At 33.9% G+C, this 20,391-nt stretch overlaps 1 protein-coding gene across 10 annotated transcripts in view; it reads right to left on the reverse strand.

The window, feature by feature from the left end:
- LOC131843875 (filamin-A) overlaps positions 1-20,391 on the reverse strand; it is a 99,304-nt gene that overhangs the window by 21,281 nt on the left and 57,632 nt on the right. For 3 of the 10 annotated variants that reach the window (XM_059192637.1, XM_059192634.1, XM_059192639.1), the window contains exons 2-12: positions 13,986-14,237; positions 12,776-12,916; positions 10,276-10,445; positions 9,090-9,215; positions 8,087-8,200; positions 7,447-7,635; positions 6,374-6,476; positions 4,829-4,971; positions 4,009-4,117; positions 2,622-2,786; positions 1,675-1,914 (exon numbers count right to left, since the gene is read on the reverse strand). In XM_059192637.1, coding sequence (XP_059048620.1) covers positions 1,675-1,914; positions 2,622-2,786; positions 4,009-4,117; positions 4,829-4,971; positions 6,374-6,476; positions 7,447-7,635; positions 8,087-8,200; positions 9,090-9,215; positions 10,276-10,445; positions 12,776-12,916; positions 13,986-14,229 — 1,744 coding nt within the window. In that variant the 5' untranslated portion in view covers positions 14,230-14,237. Of the gene's footprint in view, positions 1-1,674; positions 1,915-2,621; positions 2,787-4,008; positions 4,118-4,828; positions 4,972-6,373; positions 6,477-7,446; positions 7,636-8,086; positions 8,201-9,089; positions 9,216-10,275; positions 10,446-12,775; positions 12,917-13,985; positions 14,250-20,391 lie in introns of all 10 variants that reach the window. The other 7 variants (XM_059192642.1, XM_059192641.1, XM_059192640.1 and 4 more) reach the window with 3 other exon arrangements.

Consider the following 20,391-nt stretch of genomic DNA (forward strand, 5'->3'; position numbering starts at 1 on the left):
AATGCTGCTATATGTCATAGATGTTGAATCGTTTATATGAGTGTTTTATTTGGTGTTCTTTACACGTCATTACTAAGTATGCTACATTTTGGTACATATATTTTAAAGGTCAGTTCATTGTGCGTGAGTAGTAGACATATAGTAAAATATGACTATGTTCCAACATAGGCTAGATTGTATATATACAAACATATATTAATAATAAAAATAACCTAAGGCAATTAACACAGCGCCATCTAGTCCCAAGCTAAGCAGAGCTTCTGTCTTAAGTACTAGACAAGTGATAAAAATACTTAAATATTTCTTTTGTAAATACATAAGTACCTAATTGTATTACAATTTATGTTCTTTTTTATGTACTTCTGGTGCAATAAAAACATAAATAATGTACTAAGATACACTAGATTGAGAATACTCATAGTCATGAATACTCGTTTGCACCGTGCGAGGAATCGAATCCGCGAACATCGAAAATAAAGCGATGTACGACACCGCTATACCACTGAGGCCTATGATTTATATGATTTTTGTATCATTCCGTGCACTAACTTTTTAGCATTCTCTAATATTTTTAGAATTTGAGGGTTCATTCTTCATACAGGTTATTCATAAGACACAGGTAACTCATTTTAAGTGATAGATAGCAATATGCACCTCTCAAAGATTACTGACAAATTACCGATTTATTATAAGTAATTACTTAGTAAATAGTGACATAATGAAAATAAACATAAATGACTATTAACATTAATCCGAGCAATCACCGGCCGTCCAGAATCGCAACGTCCATTACGGTTTTGGAAAACGAATACATCACTCTATGGTCAGCGTCAAAAAAAAACAAAAACAAAACTTAAAAAATGGAACTGTCAAAATGGTTCGCAGTAAATTTTGCCGCGCTCGCGGTCAGCGCGCCACCATTGGCCGGTGGCCAGTAGGCGTGGTCACATTCGAATAAGGAACACTCAATTTATTTATGAAGTGCATTTGAGTGTTTATGTTGTTTTTGCGGTGCTCTGTGGTATTGTATAGTGGGGGGGTGGGGGGGGGGGGGGGGAGGGGATTTGAATTGTTGATTGCGATGTCTTTGCGCGATAAAAGTCTCGGCGTGAAATATTTCGTTTAGAACTTATCGTGATGTACGATAGCTCTTGTGTAATTTAAATTAACACTTTCAAGAAAATCTTTTTATTAGCTTGCTTTGAAACAAAGGCATGTAAATGGATTGAATACAAAAGGGTAACCATGTATATTTCTATATACATAAAAATATGACCTTTTTCTAATTTACAAAAATTCTACATCTAAAATATAAAATTCTAGTGTCACGGTGTCTGCAACAAAACTCCTCCGAAATAGCTTGATCGATTATTATGAAATATTGTGTGTATCTATTTTTCATACCCCTAATGGATAAGGATGGTCCAACAAAATATTATTTAAAATTTATAGACAATTTATAATATAGCCCATATTATAAATTGTCTAAAACTTTTAAATAAAATCAGTATCCTGATTTAAATCAAATAATACATACAAAATAAATAAAACAATAATAATCATTATGCACGTGGCTTCCCTGGTGTTTCAGGCGTCCATAGACTACGGTAACCGTTCACCATCAGATGGGCCATACCCTTGTTTGCCACCATCGTAGTATAAAAAAACACTTACCAGGCTCATCAACTTTGTACGACACGTCGCAGGATCCATCCTTCCTGTCTTTAAAATCGATCTCAGCCTTGCTGGGACCTTCAAGCGATATCGCGAGCTGTCCAGCACCAGCCTCCCGGGTCCACACGTTGAACTCGTTGAAGCGACCAGCCTCCCCGCGTTCCAGACCTGAACCTCCTGCCTTTACCAAGTGAGCTCCGGAGTCTCTTAGTGGACCCACGGTGAATTGGAAAGGTGAGCCTGTAAAAGAATTATATAAAAATTCAGATAAGATAACTTGTTAATCTTAATAATATTGAGAGTATGTTTTGATGAAACTTTACAGTAAAACAGCTTATGCGTCAGAATATATATATATTTTTATTATTGAAATTAAAAGCGAGTGAAACCGTGGGTACAGCTAGTATTACATAATAATATTACATAGATTACTATTTATACAAATAAGCGTAAGCTTATATACAAGTAAGCTTTTTACTAAATGGATATAAAGCAATATACATTTTAAAAATTTGTCTGTCTGTTTGTTCTTTTGATCTTGCTACAATCTCCGAAACGGTTGGATTTTGACGGGACTTTCACTTGCAGGTAACAATCATTAGAAGGAGTAACTTAGATTACTTCTATTGTAGAAACTTTATTTAATTTAAATAAAAAAAAGATATAAATTTCAGGCAGACGAATTCGCGGGTAAGAAGAAGAAGCCAAGAAGAAAACTTATGTAATTTTTTTTCTTCTCATTACAGAAGATAAATGTGTATATGTCTTCTGGTTTCAGTTATAATAAGTACACTTTCTAGACTATATCAATCTTTTCAGTATTTATGTGTAGTCCTGGCTTCTGAACTAGCATTAGCTGTATGACAGAAGCCAGCAATCGGTATGTTATTTAATTGTTCGCCGATGAAAAAAAAAAAGAAAATTTCTGATAATCACAAATATCTTACCGGGAATATGAATCTCCCTGTACTTGACAGAAACCGTGTGTACACCCAACTCCTTGGGCACGAAATGAACTGAGTACAGTCCGTCCTCCACCTCCTGGATTTCAGCGTCCTCGGACACACCCCCCGGGCTGGTCACGGTTGCAGCCAGGTCGAAAGAAGTGATACCTGATGGTCAAAATAATTTAAATTACATTATTGCTTTGTACCTATATTAATATTTATTAATTAATATAAATTTAATGTACATAATATAAAAGTATATATAACGAACTTAACCTTGCGGCATTATATACCAGTCAGCTATAGATAAAAAAAAATATTTAGAAAAAATCTAACTTGAAATTCATAGCACTGACAATATTATCTGATTGAACAAAGATTTATTTATTTATTTATTTATTTATTTATTTATTTATTTATTTAATTATTTATTTATTTATTTATTTATTTATTTATTTATTTATTTATTTATTTATTTATTTATTTATTTATTTATTTATTTATTTATTTATTTATTTATTTATTTATTTAATTATTTATTTATTTATTTATTTATTTATTTATTAGCATACAAAACAGAATACAGTCAATATAATAATATAATTAGGAGCGTGTAGTTCGGTACAAAACTGGATTGTAATTCTGAGATTGAAGATAGTACTACAAAAATTTATAGAAATAATTCAATATTTTTAGACCATTTTTTCCATAAGCTCTGCTTCGTTTAGTACTAAATTGTGCTGTGTAAATTATCACAATCAAATTCATAATTTCATGTAGGTCTATTACAGACTCTTATGATATGTCAAATCTACCGTCAGTTCAGTTTCAGTTGATTTCGAGATGATAAGAACTGATAAGAAATTCTGCTCTTATTCTTTACCAATGAGCTCGTACATGATTACAAAAATACAGATTCATATACTGGGTCAATATTATTTATAATATGTTTAAAAAAATTGTTTCCGTCAAATTTATTGAAGTGTTTGACAGTGCATGTGAATGAAATATGGATAGTATTTGTTTGGGAAACTACTCTGCTACCAAAATGTTAGGGAATTTACTCTCTGTATATATATAGTGAAAAATGAGTGGAAGCGTCAGTCACGTACCTGTATGGTTGTGCGGATTTCTTGGGCTTCAAGGTCTCGAAGATATCTTCGCTAGCTTTCCAGTTTCACAGTAGGTTTCACAGTTCTAATTTATTTTAATTCACAACACAATGCGCGCGCGTCATGGTCGCCGTACAGTCGGTTCAGTACTAGGTAAGGGAGGGGAAGTGAAAGCGCGGGAACAGAAAACTAACGGACTCTAATATAATAATCTGTGCTTACGATGATACAGGGTAGATTTTGAACAGTATTAAAAGTAAAAAATGAAGTCTTACCAGGCATCTTGAAAGTGAGTTTGCAGTTTGTACCGACTTCGGTTAATGGGGCCGGGTCCCGTTGCCTCTGGATCTTCTCTCTCTGTCTGTTGCTACCCTCACCAGTCACCTGATAGAGACAAAATCATTATTATTATTACTATATATGAATCATTACTCTATCTACTATAAAACTTCTTAGTAATAATAAACGCAGCAGAATTCACACAATATCATAACAGCTAACCAGAGCTTGTGTTATGGATAGGTACTAGAGAACTGATATAAATACTTAAATATACTTTTTGTGTGAACAATCAATACAAATGTAGGTCAATTATAAATGTAAAGTGGTCTAGGGGTTTAGCATACCGCTTTACTTCCGATGGTTACGGCTTCGATTCGAGGTTATATATATATTATATTATTATTATTATATATATATTTGCAATTTTATTTTTGTAAGAATATTGTCAAGGCTGTACTAAATATTTCAATAAACATTATTATTATTATTTGTATTAGTTGTCTAGTACCCATAACACAAGGTCTGCTCAGCTTGGAACTAGATGGCGCTGGGTAAATTTTCCAGGGATTTTCCATTATTATTCAATAACATATTTTATATTTTGCGTGATGAATTCTTACTGTTTTTGTTTTCTTAAGTAGATTATTTTAATGTATTAGTGTACATCGCAACAAAAAATTCTATATCCATTTCTCTTATATATTGTTTTTCTAATAAAAAAAAATATAAGAATAAATGAGGGTACCGTTTGTACTACGGCACTCATTATAATATCGTATTACAAACAAATAATATGTTAGGATGGTGATGTACCTTGACAGTAAATGGTGACCCCTCTACATGGTGGTCAGCAAACTTGAGGTTGATGATGTAATAGCCAGGTTCCGTGGGCTTGTAGCTGATGGCCAGGACACCGTCCTTGCTGTCTGCACATTGAATCTCCGCCTTGCTAGGACCTGCCATAAATGATTAGCAATTTAGGTATTGTTAGGTTTCACATTGTTATTGGCGAAAAATTTCATAATTTCAAATATTAAAAGGAGGTAGTTTAATTATTACACAGTTTCGCCCCATCCCCCTCCCCCCCTCGTCTCTCTGTGTGAGTATAGAGAATTTTTGTAAGAAACGGCAGTTGGTTAACGAGCGCGGAACGTGCCGGTTGTATCTTTAAATACTAAGAAGAATTGTATTAGAGATATATTTAAATGTAATATATATCACACAACACTGTGTCTATACATGTAATATTTCAGCCAACACTCGAGACCCTTCCATTATTTTACCTCTACAAATAACATAGACTTAAGTTAAGTGTAAAGTCAGTCCTCGTCCCGACTCCACGTCGAATGCACTCGGCAATAAGGCATGTAGCACACTAAGAAATAAACTTACTAATGTACAGTAAATAATACAATTATTTCACCAGTATACTCACTACCTACACACTACAATAAACAAATATATTATGTAGCGAAACCTCATCACATCTATACATATAAATAAAATTGGAGTGTCTGTTTGTAATATTGAAATAACAGTTTTTTACTACATGCATATGAATATATGTAAATACGGTACATACATCAAAATAACATTTTTTTTAATTTTTGTCTGTCTGTCTGTCTGTTTGTTCCGGCTAATAAACTGAAATGGCTGTACCGATTTTGACGTGATTTTTTAGCAGGTAGCTGATGTAATAAGAAGTAACTTAGGCTACTTTTATTTAAAAAAATATTTTATTTTAGAAAAATAAAGTTAAATTCCACCCGGACGAAGTCGCGGGAACAGCTAGTCGTATATAAAGTTACATTGGTGAGGTGATAACTATCCCGCTACAATATTATACAACAAACATTCACAAATTCAGCCTAGTCGTGTCCGCCAGTATAGTGTATATTTGTTGTTCACATTCACTACGTTTTTGTTTCTACAGTATTAAAAATATTATAATATACCCATTTTACTTGCCAATAATGTAGCTTTTTATAGCTGCAGATGACACTCTAAACACGCGAAAGGATTTATGGAGCACCTCAAGGCCAATTTTACAAACAAAAAATCTACCCAATTATCTGTAATTTACTGTGCCAATAACCTAATCAATATACTATTCACAATGCTTCGCAGCATCTTCATCCCACATTCAAATTCTAAAATGAAATGTCTGTGATTTATCAAGTTGCCAACCCTTCAGAAACCTTAATATACTCTACAATTCTATAATACATTAAGATTTCATAAGGGACGACATGTACAATTAACTCCTGGTGTTTCAAACGTCCACGGGCTGTGGTAACAGTTTACCATCGTATGTTTACCACTGCTGTGGTATGAAATAAGTAATAGGTGATACCTTACCTTCAATAGAGAGCGATAGACCACCATATCCAGCATTCTTGGTGTCAACAGTAAACGTGTTTTCACCGTGAGTCTTGCCTTCTTTCAGCGCTGTACCTGTTACCTTAAAATAGACATATATAATTGTGAACAGATAGACAGTATATTTATTATTATGAACTATATTGATGGTACCATTATATTTTTGACGCCTACCACTCATTTGGAAAGCATACTCATCACAAGAAGAAGGAGAAAGAAACTTGCGCATGAGAACGCATCATTGCGCATAATGACGAGCGTGCATGGCAATAGTTGCTCATGCACGAGATTTTCATTTAATGTTAGACCTAGATGATAAATAAGCATTGCAATTAAACTGGCTTTTAAAAAAGTAATTCAATTGAGTTTCTTGCCAGTTCTTCCCAATTGAATCTATATACTGAACTGGACGGTAGGGAAATAATTAAAATTACATTGTAAAAAATTTCACGTTCATAAGCAGCTAAAATATCCTACATGAATAAATTATTTTTGAATTTGAATTTGATCACCATTCCATCATCATTTACCAGGGAGTAGACTGTTCAGTCATTATAAAAAAAGTCGTATTCGTGGGTCAAATATGCGTGGTGGGACGGGACATCAGGGTCCCTAAAATGCGATTGAGCGCAGTGATGGCTGGCTCACCCGTTATACTTATGAACGGGTACTTGTGAGGACTGGTCTGCTCTGTTAACTACGATTTATTTTGTTACTCAAGTAAGTATTTATCTACATTGATAGTTTATATTCACACAAAAATCCTATAAATGTAATTCTGAACAGCATTTATTTAAAAGAGCAATACGCAAGTTTCCTGATCATTCTTCTTGTGTCTGCGTTTCGAATGATTGATAATATAAAAAATATGACTATTCAAAATTGCTTATGTTACATTTATTTGAATATTTTTTTTCTATTCTATTCTTTTCATTGTGCTGTTCATGTTCATGTATATAGGCGATGGTTACTGCTGACACTCAAATGGACTATCAGCTTATTTATAGAAAAATCATCTAGAAACATATATTGACTAAAATAACGTCACTTACCTGAACTTTCTTAGCATCTCCGACTTCCTGTTCCTGTACTGTGATATTGAATGGTGAGTTCTGTATGTGGACACCCATTTTTTTCACAGAAACAATATGTTGACCTGCTTCACGGGGAGTGAAGCTGATGCCGATGTTCCCTGAAGGTAGACGCTTCAGGAAACAGGGCTCTTCGAGACCTGATGGTGCCTGGACAAAAGAACATATGTTGTTTTAGTGTCATTCTATTATGGAATCAATCGATCAATCCCCCGTCCAGTTCAAACGGGGATCGAAATTACAACGGGTTAAATTATATTTATTGAGCAAAGCCTATTATTCACTAAAAGATTGCTTTAATGACAAACGTGCATGGCAATAGTTGTTCATGCACGGGATTTTCATTTAATGTTAGACATAGACACGTACATACGTAAACAATGTAAATAAACTACATATAAAAAACTCAGTTGAGTTTTTTGTTAGTTCTTCTCAATTGAGTCTATATACAGAACAGGACGGTAGGGGAAAATATTAATTACAAAATATATGACATTCATAAGCGGCTAAAATGTTCTATATGTATTTAGTCATAATGATTTTTGGTTTGATTTGATTTGATCTGATATCAATAACATCAATATCTAATACTCAAGCATACCTGTATGGAAGCGTTGAGGCTTCGAATATCGGTGTCACTGATCTTGCCAGGCAGCGTGACTTCACTGCAACTGCCCACAGAGATCTGGTTCCTCTTGCGACCCTCGCCGGTAACCTGTGAACATATTTTTTTTACAACACTAATAACCCTAATTACCACAAAATTATTCAAGTCAAGGCTCTAGAACTATTGTGCCTACATAATATTTCTGTCAACACTCGGCTTCCATTTGTTTATATTTCCAGATAATGTTATCTGGAAATAATACCTTATATTGAAGATAGAAATCTATGTAGATTTCTATATTCAGTATAAGGTAGTAGGACTCCTTATCCAGTGTTTGCATTAATAATAGGTCCAAATAAGAATATATTTGGATAGTTTACTAATGTTTCACCTGTACACTCACTACCAAAATACTACAGGAAACAAATAAGTCAAGTAGCGACACCTCATCACATTATACATAACGCTACAGTGGTGAGATGTTACCCATCACGCTATACCATACTAAACGCTAATGTTTCGAAATAACTAGAACTTCTTAACATTCCATGGATTCCGTGCTAGTGCCGGGTCCGTTGTGTGGCAGAGAGGGAAACTCCGAGCAAGTACCCGGGTGTACTTGGGACCTGGGTGTAGGTTTAAGGGACCCCTTTGCTGACGTACATTTACACTCACTTTTATTACTTATGTTTCTCTCTCTACTCAGCCAAATCTGGTAGAAGCCTGCCAATACAGCTTTAGATACACGTTCTAGTATAAAACCTACTTCAGTTCTAGGTTGGATGGATTTCTCTGGTATACCTCTCGCTCCCCCTTTTACCCTTTTAAATTAACCAAATAGCCATTTTTCGTCATTTCATTTTTTAGTTCGTAATATTTATTTGTTCTTATAGCATGATCTTTAGGTATATTTGTTTCACATGGTACAGTGAACTGTACTAGTATTATATGTTAAGTTTAATTTATGTTATCATTATGAATGGAGAATTTCATGTACCTTTGCAATGAACGGCGATCCCTTGATATGCTTATCTCCAAACCTGATGGACACCTTGTACTCTCCAGGAGCCGTGGGAAGATACGACACAGCCACTGTACCATCTTTATTATCATGGCATGTGATCTGGAATTAGAAATTATTAATTTTTCAGCAATTTAAACATGGGGTCTTAACTTCATCATCGCAGCCCGAAAGACATCCACTGCTGGACATAGGCCTCCTCCAAAGATCTCCACGACGATCGGTCTTAACTTAGTCTAACATAATTCAAACACCAAAAACCAAATACTAATTTGATCTGAGTGGTTGCAGCCCAGTTATGAATTAGAGAATTGTTAGTAATGTAGACTGTTGACCCCATTGCTAGCACTATATCATGGTTGACCTTCACGCGGTTCCCCCTGGAAACCATCATGACAAATACTTGGAAAATTTGTCTAGATAACTAATCTGACTCATTTTATCATCTTGCACTGGTGTCCCGTAGCGTAAACCGTTAGCACAGGCGGGCGGACCATTATCAACCATAAAATATATCTCCTTTGAAAAGTATATACTCTATCCTGAGGATATAAAAACCATTGTTTCTAAGAATATTCTTCAATTCTTGTCCCTATCAGGTCAAGGTAAGGTAACTGAGGGAGAACAATAAATCTGAGTAGATCGCAGCGTTACAGGTCTAAAACAACAGGCCCCAAACACCTCAATAAAAAAGACCACTAAAAATCTTCGTGTCATTTTATATTTTTGGCGAGATGTCCGATTTTAACATCGATAACACACTAATTTTATCTGACAGATAGCGTTAGGCTCTCAAGGATTTTAAGAAGAAATGGAGGTCAAGTTACTATTTATACGATATACGAATACCTTTCTGTAGGGTAAGGAATTATTATTTTACAAGTATTTTTGTATTTTTTTCATATAATTGAAATGGCAAACAAGCTGACGTCTCATCTGAAAGCTGACTCCCGCCACCGGGCCTTTACAGCTTATGGGGTGCTGATATGTGGCGAGTGCAGATGGCACTTCAAACCTGCGGAAAGACTTATGGAGCGGCTGAAGGCTAACCCACCTGACGGATACAGTAGTAATAGATAAGACTGAGATGCCTACACTGACTCCTAAGTACAAAAAACATACAATTTCCTCTACAATATTAGACTCGAATTTCATAACAAACCTCAGCTTTGCTGGGTCCCTCGACTGCCATAGTCAACCCGCCAGCACCAGCGCCTTTGGTAATGATGGTGAACTGGCTGGGCTCCCCGCTGACACCGCTCACCAGACCAGAACCGTACGCGGTCACATAGCCAGAGGAGATGGAATCCACTGTGAACTTATACGGTGACCCTAAAAAAAACAGTATATACAGAAGTGTTCAATAATCTCTATATAAATATATTCCCCGTATCACAGTGTTAGTTCATACTCATTAAAAGAAATGTTTGTACTGGGCGCGGAATTGAACCCGCGGCTATCGGAATTAAGGCGTTGTGCTTCGCTACGCTAAATTACCGAGGCCATGAATAGAGAAAGACTTACTTACAATAATAAAAATATTTTGAGTTTTATTCGTCCACGTTTGTTCACTAAACGAATAAATAAATGTAACATAAAGATAGACTGTATGACATGAATGAACATATTCTATTAATTCAAATTGACGACCTCGGTGGTCTAGCGGTTTAGCACACCGCCTTACGCCGATGGTCACAGGTTCGATTCCTCGCATGGTACAAACGTATTCATGAGTATGATTGTTTGTATCTTTCTGGGTGTTTTCTAAATATAATGTGTATGTATTTACGAAAAAAAATATCTATGTATCTGTATCAGTTATCTAGTACCCATAACACAAGCTAGATATCGTTGTTTGAGTTGATTGTCCTAAGATTATTATATTATATTATATTTAAATAGTATAAAATGAAATCGCTTCCGCTGTCTGTTCGCTTAGATCTTTTAAAGTACGAAACGGATTTTAATGCAGTTTTTAGCAATAGACAGAGTGATTCCAGAAAAAGGATGATAAAATAGATAGAGCAGATAATACATGTACATCCGTGCGAAACCAAGGCGAGTAGCTAGACTGTCATAAACTTAAAAATTTGGGCGAGATGTTATATACATGACACTAAGAAATAACGGTAACCATTTACCATCAGATGGGCCGTATGCTTGATTGTCATGATCGCAGTATAAAAAAAGAACGGTACTTGCTTTTGCTGAAAGAATTTTTAAAATCATTTCAGTAGATTCAGAGATTACCTCCAACAATCTCTGAATTATTTTTTTACTCTTTATAATATGCCTATAGAATTATCTTATCTATGATTTGGATATCTTATTAATATTATAAACGAGAAATTTTGTTAGTATGGATAGTATGGATGTTTGTCACGCAAAAACTACTGAACGGATTTTGACGAAACTTTACAGTAGTACTGCTTATACATTAGAATAACACATACAGACACGGATCTGTCTAGTTAATGCCTTTAATATCTAAACGACGTAATAAATTCTTAAACAAATTTAAAGTGAAAAAAAAAAACGGTATCCTGGACATAGGCTATTATCATTACATAGTATAAAACAAAGTCGCTATCGCTGTCTGTCCGTCCCTATGTATGCTTAAATCTTAAAAACTACGCAACGTATTTTGAAACGGTTTTTTAATAGACAGAGTAATTTACGAAGAAAGTTTCATGTATATAACATGTACATCCGTGCGAAGTCGGGGCGAGTAGATACTTTAAACTAAAAAAGGAAGACGAAGCCGGGGTATCATCTACTATATATATAAACACTCGTACTATGTACTAATTATTCTGTCAGTAATGTCATGTTTCTAATTACCCCCTGTTGTGATCATTAGAAATATAGTGCAATAAGAAGGCACTTCCAGCAGACTTGTATAAAAAAAATGTCAAGAATGGTAGACGTTTGGTCTTGATTAAAAATTCTTCATTGGAAAACTATTTGTATGGTAGAAGTTTGTTATTTCTTCAAGGAAGGGATTTCCGTATTTTTTTAGGCCACTATTGATTCTTGTGGAACGCAGCCTCGGTGATCTAGCGGTTGCTTGCTTTAATTCCGATGGTCGCAAGTTCGATGCTTCGGTAGGTACAATTGTATTTATGAGTATGAATTTTTGTAGCTGTCTGGGTATTATATACTTATAATATGATTTATTTCCAAAATATGTGTTTTTATTTGTACTATGTAAAACGATCTTAGGACAATTAAAAAAAACTGTTATGGGTACTAGAGAAATACATATTTATACTTAAATACATATTTTTAAATCCATACATAATATATATAGGAAAAACCTAACATTTGTTTGTACTGTACGATGTATGTATAAATCTTTAAACTACGCAACGGATTTTAATAGATGTTATATAAAATTCTCGTGTCACAGATTTCCGCGTTTATACTTTTCCGAAACGGCTTGACCGATTTTGATGAAATTTTATATGTATATTCCGTAGGTTCGAGATTAGGTTTATAATTAATTTTTTTCATTTTTTCGACAAAATATTTTTATTTTTTATTATGTGCCATTTCACCCTTTTATCACCAACCCTTATTTTTTAAAGAGTTATTGATTTTTTATGGCAAAACAACGTATGCCGTGACAGCTGGTTATGGTATAAAAATATAAAAAAACTTACCCTGGACATGTTCCCCGTTATACTTGACGTAGAGCTCATGAATGCCCTCCTCCCTCGGTTCGTACTTGATGCTGACGGTTCCATCTCTATTGTCTTCAATGACAGGCTGGTCTACGTGGCCGCTCGGCATCTTTATTTCAGCTGAAACGAAAGAAATCCCAAGTTAGTAAATAAATAGCGAACCGACCCGGTTTCGCACGGGTATATTAAGTGATTTATAGAAAAACTAAATGAATTATATACCTAAGTCTTTCTTAGGAACTACTCTATTTGTGTGTAGATGTATTTTTTTTCTGATAAGATAATCAACAAAATAAGTGTTACCAAATAGAAAAAATCCCTACATAGAAAACTAAACATAACCTAACTTCTCCGATAAAAAATTTCCTATAAAATTAAACTAAATAGTGACTGAATTATGTAATACTAGTTGCGCCCGCGGATTCATCCGCGTTACATTTAAATATATAAATTTCAATAAAAATGAATATACGTGTTATTCTGATGCATAAGCTATTACTGTGAAGTTTCATCAAAATCCGTTCAGTCATTTTAGCGTGAAAGAATAACAAACATCCATACTTACAAACTTTCGAGTATAATATTATTAAGATTTTAGTACAGTTTTCTTACTTGTGTTTAGTTAAAGTTTTTATTTTAATCATGTTTTATCTAGAATACGTTTCTCGCGGCAGAATATGAAAATACACTGAGCATTGCTTTACAAGTACAACTTATATCAAGTACTAACATTAAAAAAAACTCTATTTACTCTAGATTGGTTTTACAAATATCGTATTTATTGTATAAATTCAACATTAATTTATAATATATTGTTAGTATATATTTCTTTTTAACAATTTCATTGTTTATGTTTCTTATGGATTCTCAACAATGATTACTAAATAACAATTCACCAGTATTCCACATATAGATGGTTAGTATTGAACACTATTAGAGCAATTGCTAGAGCTTGCGGTTCACCTCCATGTGGTATCCTTGGAAACTAAGCTAACTGACATGATATCATCCTCCACTGGAGCCCCGCCAGCTTATACCCTTAGCTTAGGCGAGTGCACCATTCCAACATCTCTATTACAAAAATAAGACAGCGCCAAGATCCAAATTCGCCAGAACTCCGATGAAGCCATAAATTAAAAAAAAATAAATATAATTCTTTTTTTAAATATATAGTTTATATCAAACAAACCTTTCCTAGTATCAATATGGTATACGGTGATGAAATTCAAAGGTGTATAGTTCAACCCGAAGCCGGTTTTATTGAAGCTAATATCGTGCGCTTCGCCAAAAACTATCGGTATTTCCTCCTTATCGATCTCGGAAACTGAGAAGTACTTCCTCAAGTCCAGATAGAAGTCTGCCACTTCGTCCCAAGAGACCTCCTTCTCGTTGCCCCCAACGATTGAATTCCACAGATCACTCATAAACGCCATTTAACAAACTTCTTGAAGCACTATACAATTAGAGTGTGTTTTTGTGTGCAGTGTGTTTAAAGTTATGACATTTTTCGTCTGTGTTTTAATATGTTTGGCTACTAAAGAGAAGTTTGATATTCACTTCAAAATTATTATTCTTTAATTTACTATTTTTAATAGACCAAAATGGCGAAATCTTGGTTCTGCACTACGGCGCTTTGTTTAATTTATTAATTTATTGTTCCTTTAGGATCATTTAAAAGAGCAACACATAAGTTTCTTGCTCGTTCTTCTTGCGATGAGACAGCTATCCGAACAAGCGGTAGATAAAAAAAAATGTATGACTATTCAAAAGTGCTTAAATTAAGTTTATTTGAATAAAAGATTTTCTATTCTATTCTTTTAAAGTCACTTTAAATAGATTTTATATTTAAAATGACCTTAAAAGAAAAGTCATTATTTAATAAAGTTTAGAAATAACACAATAGTTTTCTAAGAATATTATATGATATCTCTATCATATAATATTTAAATTAGAAAATATAAATAAGTTTACTTTCCTTTTGCAATTAATTCTTTCTATATATACCTACTTACGTAATGATGAAATAAAATAAAATACTTTTAAATAATAAACGAAAATTATAATACACATTTTATAGCATAAGTTCATTATATTATTTATTTCATTATTATACTTGATCATATAATATTGATTTCGTTTTCTATTCTACGGTATACCTATTTTAAAAATATATTTTTAGTTAATAAAATACGTATCTATTTAAAAATATTTTAAGTAATATATAATTGAAATGTATAATTTTTTAAAACTTCATCCGTGAAATGCTTTCAGCCTTAGTTTCCAGATTAATCAGCACATCAGTGAGGTTTAATATATAAAAACTGGTATGTTTATATTTCATATCGTCTACTGTCACGTCCAATTTATATGTCCGGGTGTTCTGGAGCTATGTTAGCAAGCCGTGTGTAAATATGTCAACAACGGTTAAATTATCTGGACACGTGTGTTATTCCGTCAGCCACCGGGTCCTTCCAAGTATATAAGTACTATATCCCACTAGTTTTGACAGCCACTGTGGTCTATAGTCTGTTTTTTAATCCCGGAGACTAAATTGACAGGTGTAAATATATTTTTTTTAAATAATGGTAGGGTTACCTGTGATACCGATTAGTTTAATTGGAAATTTTTATTTTATAATAATATAATAGTTTTAAAGCTTTTAAAGCATTTCCGCAATAGTTTTCAACATAATTTCAATAGTGTTTTGCAGTACTGTCGTTGTATTATACAAAACAAATATACATTTTTGTGGTTTCCCGTACATATAGTATTTTTTACAGTATTAAGCTACATTTTTTTCTTTCAAACAGCTAAATATTTAAAATAATTTGTTTTATAAAAAAGCCAGTTAGTATTTGTTTTAGTGAAAAATAATAAATCTATTTTAATACAGCAACCCTAAAATTATTAATAGCTATACTTTATTAATTTTGAGATAATGCGTTTTAAACAAACATTAACACATTATTTCTAAGTAACCTATAAAAATGGGTAATTAATATTAATTTCTGATAGTACCATATATACCCTATTTAAAATTTGTAAAAACCTGGTAACATTGATAATGTCAAATTTGTATATTAAAAAATAGACTATTACAGGTTACACTGCTACTATTCCCATTTTCATTTTGTATATTTAATATACATACATATATACAACTCATCTAATAAAACAAAGGTGAAGATTTGTTGGTTTCAAGACGTTAATCTTCCGAAAATACCAGTCAGGTTAGAATAGACCCTTATATATATTTTTTTGTATATGATAATGAAATGGTGCACCCGCTTGCGCTAACGGTTTACGCTGGCGGGGCACCAGTGGAAGATGATAAGATGAGAATGGAACCGCGTGGAGGTTAACCTGATATGGTACATTGCTAGCAATGGGGTCGAGAGTCCACATTACTAACAATCCCTTTCCCCCCCCACCCTTTTACATTGGAAAGTCTAATCCTTGTGGAGGGGGATGAAGGGTTGTTAGTAACGGGAACTAGTAACCCCCATTGCTAGCCTGGTAATGTACCAGGTTAGTTGACCTAACCTGGTACATTACCAGGTTAGGTCGACTTCCACGAGTTTACTCCTGGAAACATGTGATAAATTCCTAGTGAATTTGTTACGATAGGCCAACTGATCTGATCTCATATCATCTTATCATCCTCCACTACCCCTCCAGCGTAAACCGATAGAGCAGGCAGGTGCACCATTCAATTATCATCCCCCAAAAAATCATAGAGAAATGTGACACGCTAACATCACGCTATGATACTTAGGAGTCAGTAAAATGGGGAAAGTTAACAGAAACGCTAAACCCTGGCAACCTTGCGATATATAAAGAGTATTGTTGGCCAAATATTATATTATAATATATATTTTGATATATATGTATGTGGAATTAGTCAGTATAAATATTATAATATATACATATGTATGCGGAATTGAAAAATAAACTTTAAAAAATTGGCATCGCCGTGACTTTTATGTTATAAAAAAATATATTGAAAATGTAGTGTAGTGACACATTTATTTTAACCTTTAACCGACGAAACGTTAACAGGCAGATGTCGTCAACAGTTTAAAGTTTTTATATACAATTTAACGGGTTGTAAATATATTTATTTAATAGTTCGGACACGACGCGGTGTAAATTTTTTAATCTATCCGCAATATTACTAATAATGTGACGTTAATATTTATATTTTTCCATAATTCAATCATTCTCGAAATGAATGGGAGATATTATCGTCATTATTAGGGTTCCTAATAAAAAATATTTTGGGTGTAGGCAACATTATATTTATAAACTAGCTATGCCAGCGGTAGGATTCCTAGTAGAACATATTTTGTGTATAAGCAACACTATATTTATGTTAAACTAGTTCTCTGGGATTCACCCGCGGGAAATTTATAGCCTATCGACATTCTTTTTGAGATATCAGTAAAAAGTCTCCACAAACAATATGTCACTTATGATACGTTTGACGTGTCTATGTGTCTGTCTATGGTATCGTAGTTCCTAAATTAATAAAACGATTATGATGCGTTTTTTATAAGCATAAATCAATTATTAAAATAAAAATTCAATTAGCTATTCAATCGTAGCTAAAAACCATCTCTATCGCCAAGTTATTGATTGGTAATTTAGGAAAGGTTTTTTATTCAGATTCTATTAACATATTTATTCTAAATCAAGGATATAATTCTTGCAGTTATGTCATATTTAGACCATGCACAGGTAACTCAATAAAATTAAAAATAAATTATAATCATGATGAAAGAAGTGACAAACCTCGAAAGTAACAAGAGCTCTACCAACAAGAGCCTGGCTCTTAAATCTACTTAATATATAATTATTGAATGAATAATATTTAGAAAAATATATTATTTGTATAGAACCCTCAACGGTCAAGTGTGACTCGCAATTTGCTAGTTATATTTATGTAAAACCGGTAAAACTTTTCCACGCGGACATCAAATGGAACCGGTTTAAATAAATGTGGATGTTCTGTCCTGATGTTCTTGAATTTTGCGTGATTAATGTGTCGGTGCGTTGTCCAAAATATAGATCACAATTTCTTTCTCGTGCAATAAATCTTGCATTATTTTAAAACATCTTGACTGTTTATATAAATATATGAAATTGTAGACGCAACCGCGTAAGTGTCGTATACATCACACGCCATCCTATTACATATATTTGTAATGTCATTTGGATTTTATTCTCTCCATTTAGCTTCTCATCTGGACCGTTGTGCGTGTAGAGCCGAGACTCAAGTACCCAATCATACAGCCCATGTGGTAAACGGCTACCGTAGCCTATGGACGCCTGAAACATCAGGGGTGCTGCCGACCCGTAAGAAACTGTAATATAATTCTTGAGTATATGTAATATCTCACATATCTTTATATACAAAAATTACATGTCACGTTGTTTATCCGCGATGGACTAAACTACTGAACCGATTATAAATTTGATTTGCATTGTGCGCAATTTGATCCAACTTGAAAGATAGGATAGCTTACATCTCAATTTATAGTCGCAATATTATTTAAACTGAGGCTAACCTCAGCAACGAGTGGCCTGGTCTGATAGTAATGTTATAAAACTTATAACCACAAGATCGTGAACCATATAAATCCTCTACCAGGGGGCAAGGGGATTGCTAGTAATGTGGTCTCATGACGCCATTGCTAGCAATGTACCATGTCAGGTTGACCTCCACGCGGTTCCTCCTGGAAACCATCGTTATAGATTCCTGGTGAATTTGTCACGATGGGCTGACCTGACTTCATGTTCATCTTATCATCCTCCACTGGTGCCCCGCCAGCGTAAACCATTAGCGCAGGCGGGTGCTCCATTCCATTATCATCCATAAAAAAAATTCTCTACCAAAAGCGTATCATTATATAAAAGTTTTCATTAATTTGTGTGTTTTCATTACTATTCTCGTTCAATAAACATGTATATTGGAGATGTGGACCGTTTTCTGACGCATAATTTAAAATATTAATGTAGTTATCAGTTATTGTAAATAACACGTTATTTGTGTAGGAACTGTTCCAACATAATTATGGTATGTCAATCAAACACCAAATGTTGACGATGCCCTACATTCATTACTAGTTGTGTACTGCGACATCATACGACCTTGGTGGTATAGCAGTTTAGCACATCACTTTGCGATGGATGATTTCGGATGGTCGGCAGTTCGATTTTTTGCACAGTGCAAACATATGTATTCATGAGTATGATTGTTTTTATCGATCTGTGAATCGTCTATGTATATTATGTATGTATTTAAAAAAAATGGATTGAACATTTATTGAACATAAGCTCTGCTTAGCTTGGGACTCGATGGCGCTGTGTGAATTATCCCAGGTTATAAACTAGTAGAGAGCACACACATGACACTTCTGGTATCTCAGGCATTTATAGGTTACGGTACTTAATGTGAGGTACTTGGACCTGTAGTACTGCGATCTACATAGATCTATTGTGCTGGTACTTTTTCAGAGCTCGGTACCAGGACCCGTCAGGGACAAGAATTGAAGGATATTCTTAGGAGCGATGGTTTTTATCTCCTCAGGATAGAGTGTAAACTTTCCAAAGGACAAATTATAGGTTACGGTAACCCTTTACCATCAGATGGATCATATGTATCGTATAAAAAAATTGTAAACCTATATTACTCTGGAATAATGAATCCTTTAAAATAGAAATTTCAAAATAGGAACAATGATCGCAGAGTCTATTTTCCTCACAATAAAAGCCCCCTAAACCGACACCCGGGTCACAAGTCCCGGGAACTGCTCGGAGTTTTCCTCTCTGCCACACGTTGGACCTGGCACCCTCCAGGTGAATCCATGGAGTACTAAGGAGTTTGTCTCAGTATAAACATAGATTACAAATCTATTTAACAGAACATAAAATTTCTATAAAATATTTTATTATGTTTTGTTTAGCCTCATAAAGTAACGTCGATTTTATATTAACTACGCATGCGTGGTCCGATCAACATGTTGTTGTTTTGATTACCTCAATATATATAACACATTAACTGATTACGTTCTGTAGGTCGGTATTAGGTTTTTTAAACGACAGAAGATCAATTAACTTATTTATTTTATTCTAACTAGCTGTATCCGCGACTTCGTCCGAGTGTTATAGTGGTTTTGCCCATATAAAGAAAAAATACTCAATATATATTCTTGAGTATTTTTCGTAAAAACCCAAAAAGTCAACGAAAACAGTTTAATCACTCTTGCTTCACAAATGAAAAATTTCATAAAAACTTTTATTTTACCCCATTTTTCAACTTTCAATGTCATATCTATACATACATATAAGAATGAATTGCTGTTCATTAGTCTCGCTAAAGCTCGACAACGGCTGAACCAATTTGGCTAATTTTAATCTTGAAATTTTCATAGAAGTCCAGGGAAGGTTTAAAAGGTGATAAAGTATGAAGAAATTGCATGGAGAATAGTAAAAAGAACAACCCCTTCGAAACCCTAGCAGGGCACCTCAGACTAAAGTCGTATCCGTCAGGCGGGAGTTGGCCTTCAGCCGCTCCATAAGTCCTTCCACAGGTT

This window comes from Achroia grisella, unplaced genomic scaffold, assembly GCF_030625045.1.
Source record: "Achroia grisella isolate CSIRO2021 unplaced genomic scaffold, CSIRO_AGI_Agris_v1 utg3539, whole genome shotgun sequence".
In the NCBI taxonomy this organism is placed as follows: domain Eukaryota; kingdom Metazoa; phylum Arthropoda; class Insecta; order Lepidoptera; family Pyralidae; genus Achroia; species Achroia grisella.